This window comes from Tupaia chinensis, unplaced genomic scaffold (assembly GCF_000334495.1).
Source record: "Tupaia chinensis unplaced genomic scaffold, TupChi_1.0 Scaffold000066_1, whole genome shotgun sequence".
Lineage (NCBI taxonomy): Eukaryota > Metazoa > Chordata > Mammalia > Scandentia > Tupaiidae > Tupaia > Tupaia belangeri.
In genome coordinates this window covers 1071213-1075598 of record NW_006159525.1, presented here as the reverse complement: position 1 = coordinate 1075598, position 4386 = coordinate 1071213, and the positions used below count along the sequence as shown (strand labels likewise).

General features: G+C 64.7%; 1 protein-coding gene across 1 annotated transcript in view; it reads left to right on the top strand.

Annotated features, from left to right (window-relative positions):
- Window positions 1–302: 302 nt before the first annotated feature.
- NPEPL1 (aminopeptidase like 1) overlaps window positions 303–4386 on the top strand; it is a gene marked incomplete at its 5' end in the record, with an annotated part of 17072 nt that continues 12988 nt past the window's right edge. Inside the window, 4 exon segments of the mRNA XM_014582232.1 lie at window positions 303–488; window positions 921–1091; window positions 2979–3068; window positions 3458–3539. Of these exon segments, the coding sequence (XP_014437718.1) occupies window positions 303–488; window positions 921–1091; window positions 2979–3068; window positions 3458–3539 (529 nt within the window).

Here is a 4386-nt window from a genome sequence, read left to right as displayed (position 1 = left end):
CTGTGCCCAGGCGATCGCGGGCAGCTTCCCGCCCGCCCTTCCGGGGCACCCGCCCTGCTCCAGGCCAGGGAGGACGGGCCGAGGCCCATCGAGTCGGGGTTTCACGTGTCTGAAGCAGAGCGGCCCCAGCCTGGCCCTTCAGTCCCCAGGCGTAATCCCACGAGGTGGCAGGGTGCCAGCAGGCCGCTCTCGGCCCTAGGAGTGTCCACACATCTTGCCAACGCGGGTCGGTGCCCTTGGACGGCTTGCAGGCCAGGCAGCACGCGCCCCTGCAGCCTGCCCTTGTCTCCCCTCTGCTCCAGCTTTGGCAGGCCGCCCTGAACACGCTCAACCCCAACCCCACCGACAGCTGTCCCCTGTACCTGAACTATGCCACCGTGGCCGCCCTGCCCTCCAGGCTGAGCCGGCACAACAGCCCCTCGGCCGCACACTTCATCACCCGGCTGGTGCGCACCTGCCTGCCGCCCGGAACCCATCGGTGCATCGTGGTGAGTGCCTGGCAGCAGGTGGCCGGGGGCCAGAGAAGGAGCTCCAGGAACCTAGGCCCTCTGCGGGTCAGTGACAGGCCCTCTGGTCTGGAAGGACTCAGGTGGCCAGAGCTGCCACCCCTTGGACATGAGAGTCCCTGTCCTTCAGAGAGACGGCGGGATTGACCCCACCTCTGTTTTGGTGCGGAGGCCACAGCTCAAACCTGGGTTTCCAGGCCCAGTCCGGTGTCCACCCCTCACACCTGCTTTCCTGTCTGGTGAGGCAGGTGACATCTCATGGGCGACCCTTGCTTCCTCATGGAGCGAGACCGCGCCGGGTCACTCGTTTCCCGGGAGGCGTATGGGGTGGGGATGGGGGTGTCTGGGAGACATGACAGGTGGCTCCGGCCTTCCAGGCACAGCCTGGCCCTCGCCACCTGCCTCTCTCTGCAGATGGTCTGTGAGCAGCCCGACGTCTTCGCCTCGGCCTGCGCCCTGGCCCGCGCCTTCCCGCTGTTCACACACCGCTCAGGTGCGTCCCGGCGCACGGACAGGAAGACCGTCACGGTGGAGTTTTACCTTGTGGGACAGGACAACGGGCCGGTGGAAGTGTCCACCTTGCAAGTGGGTGTCGGGATGTGCAGACTGTCCTGGGGCCCCCCATGAGCTCGGGCCACCGCAGGGGAGGCCGGGAGGACGACTGTGGCTCCACAACTGGGCAGGGGTACCCTCCCCCTCGGGACTCCTTTCCTGGTTTGGTGGTTGTCAGCCCCGGGCCAGGGCGGGCGACGCTGTGTGGCCTGGAGCTCGGTATGTGTGTTGGCACTTGAGGCAGGCCAGCTGGAGGGGCTTCCAGGTCCTCCCAGACTCCCCTGCACTCACCTGCCCACCTGCAGCAGGTCCCAGCTCTAGCCCCGCTCCAGCCCTACCCAGTACTCCTCAGAGCTCTCCTCACCTGGCCCAGGAAGGCTGGTCCTCCAGCCTGGTCTCCCCTTGCTTGTCTGTCCACCTGTCCATCCGCTGTCTCCCTTTCAGAGGCCTGCAACCGCTCCCCGCAACCTGGATTCTTTTCCCTTTCTCCTCCTCTCCAGCATTCACGATCTGATTGCCTTGCCTTTCTTATACCCTTCCCCACCCCAATTTTGCCCTTGTCCACGTTGTCTGTTAGTTGGAGAGTGGCCCTGGCTGCTGGCAGATCAGCCCTGCCTCCTGGAAGCACCCCGCCCCACCCCCACCCGTTCTCGCCAACCTGCCCACCACCTCCTGGAGTTTTCTGTGGGCCTCCAGGTTGCACCCTCACCCCTCCATCTGGGTGGTTTCAGCCGCCCCTGGTCTCAGGAACCCCTTCAGAATGTCATGCCCACCATTACCAAATCCTGGGGCTACCCCAAGCTGCACCCCAATTGCTTCTGCCCGGCCCCTCCCCGCACTGCCTCTTGATCCCCTCAGTGGGCTCCCAGCTGCCCGTGGCCTTGCCAAGCTCCTTCCCACTCGGTTCCCTCTGCCAGGGCCCAGCTCCTCCACCCCCGTGGTCTCTGTCGGCTTCTACCCATGTCATGCCCAGCAAGCCCCGTCCCCAACCAGCCTTGAGCGCTGCCCCTCCTGGCCACGCCGTCCCTCTTGGCCACTCCACGCTGTTCATCCTCCGTGTTCCCTGCTGGGGTAGGCCCCGCAGGGCAGGGCCATCCTGCACACAGTAATCCCAGCACTGGTCCCAGGTGGTGAGTCCCCTTGGCCAGGTCCCGTCAGTCTCCACCCCTGGGATGCCCAGGTGGCTCTCTGGGCGAGCAGCCTCGAACATCTTCCTACCCATGTGGGAGACGCAGGCCCAGTTCTCTTTGCAGGTTGCATCTGTCCCGTGAGCAGCTGTAGTTTCTGAGTGCTGCGAGGTCCCAGACCCTGCCAGAGCATGTGTGTGTGCGTGTGTGCTTGCGTGTGTGTGCACGCATGTGTGTGTACGCATGCGTGTGCATGTGTCAGTTTACTTCCTTCTCACTGTGGCCCTGTGAGTTGCCATCTATTCTATTTTAGAGCTGACAAACTGAGGCTCAGATACACTGAGGGAGTCCCCAGGGGTGCCGCTGTCCCTGAACCCTCCCCCCAGCTGGCTGGAGCCCGCCCCAGGGCCCACACTCCACGTGGCCATCACTCAGCCTCTCCGTGGGGGCTTCTGAGTGCCGCGGCCTTGCCTCTGGACCGTTACGGGATGGAGTGCAGCCATCCTGTGCTGGACCCGAGGCCCATGACCTCTCCGACTCTTGAGTCCAGCACAGCGCCCAGCCCGCAGCTGGTCATGCGAGGAATGAGCGAGTGTTTCTCCTCGCGAGGTGGAAACCGAGTCACGGAGAGGCCTGGAGGGGCGAGGGCCCCGGAGGCCACCTCTGCCTCCACACTAGTGCTCTCTGCCCGGGCTCTCTTACTCTGAGCTGCTAGGTCTGTGAGGCGCCCGGCACCTTCGCGGCCAGCCGGGCAGCACCGACGCAGCAGTCAGAAGGTGCCCCTCACCCCCAGTGTTTAGCAAGCGCCACGGATGGCGTGCGGCTGGCAGCCCGCATTGTGGACACGCCCTGCAACCAGATGAACACGGACACCTTCCTCGAGGTTTGTGGCTCCGTGTGTTGGGTGGAACCTGGCTGGGCAGGGTGTCAAGACCCCGGGAGCTGAGGAAACCTGGGGGCTATCCACACTGCGACGGAGCCCAGGGAACCCCGGGGCTGCTTCTGGTGGAGTTCTGTCCACGCAGCTGTGAGGGCTAAAGACCTCAGCAGGGGCATGGAGGGGATGGGCTGTAGCCGCGGGGACTTGGAGGCTTTGGGGATGAGCCTTCCCCACAGGGTCTGATAATGCTCGAAGCCCAGAGAGTCAGAACTGCCAGCTTCCAGATGGTTCCTTTCCACCACCCAGGCGTCCCGGTCCCTGTGAACCTTGGCCCCGCCTCCATTTCTACCACTTCACGGGTCTCCGTCTTGTTTCTCCATGAATGTGTCCAGGAGATTAGCAAAGTCGGAAAGGAGCTGGGGATCACCCCGACCATCATCCGGGACGAGGAGCTGAAGGCCAGAGGGTTTGGAGGTGCGTGGGGCGGTGCCACACAGGCCTTGGCTTGGGGGCGGCCGGGGCCCTTGGGAAGCAGGGAGTCGGGGGAGGCCACATGCTTGTCCTCACCTCTACCCAGCATGTTACCTGAAAGGAACCCACCAGTGTTCAAGTCAGGGCCAGACCCTGGGAAGCAAGCCAACTGGGGACCAGGGCTGGGCTGGTCACGTTCAGGTCCCAGACACCTCGAGCCACACCCTTCCCTGCCGCAGCCTCCTTAGCCTCCCCGGGGACCACTCACATCGCACGTCGAGTCCGCGGGTCCTCTGCTCGAATGCACCGGGTCACGTTCGTGCCAGGGCCCTTGTACGTGGGCTCTCTATCCCGAGTACTTCCCCCCAAATGCTCCCAAGGTGGCCTGCATTCTCGGTCCAGGTGTCACTGCCTCAGAGAGGCCTTCCCTTTCTCCCCAGGCCTATCCTGCCCCCTGCCCAGGACCTGGAGGGACAGGTAACTGCCCTGCTGCCCCAGCTCTCAGCCTGGCTGGGGAGGGCCTTGTCGTGGGTATCCATGCACTAAACGAACGGCCCAGAAGACAGAGCCCGAAAGCAGCACAGCTTCATCCTCTCGCAGTGCTGGGTGTGGAGTCCTCCCTGCAGGGAGGGTGTCTGCTGGGGTCGCAGTCGCCTGGGGCCGGCCATGGCTTCCAGGAGGTCTATGTACCGGCTGCCGCGGGCCTGAGACCTCGTGAGTTTGGCTGGGGATGCCAGTCCTCGCCGCTGGGCTGCTCAGTGGGCATCTCACCTCGTGGCATCTGGCTGCCCTGGCAGCGAGGGCTCTGAGCCAGAGGAGGAAACGGGGGGGGGGGGGGCGACGCGCGGGG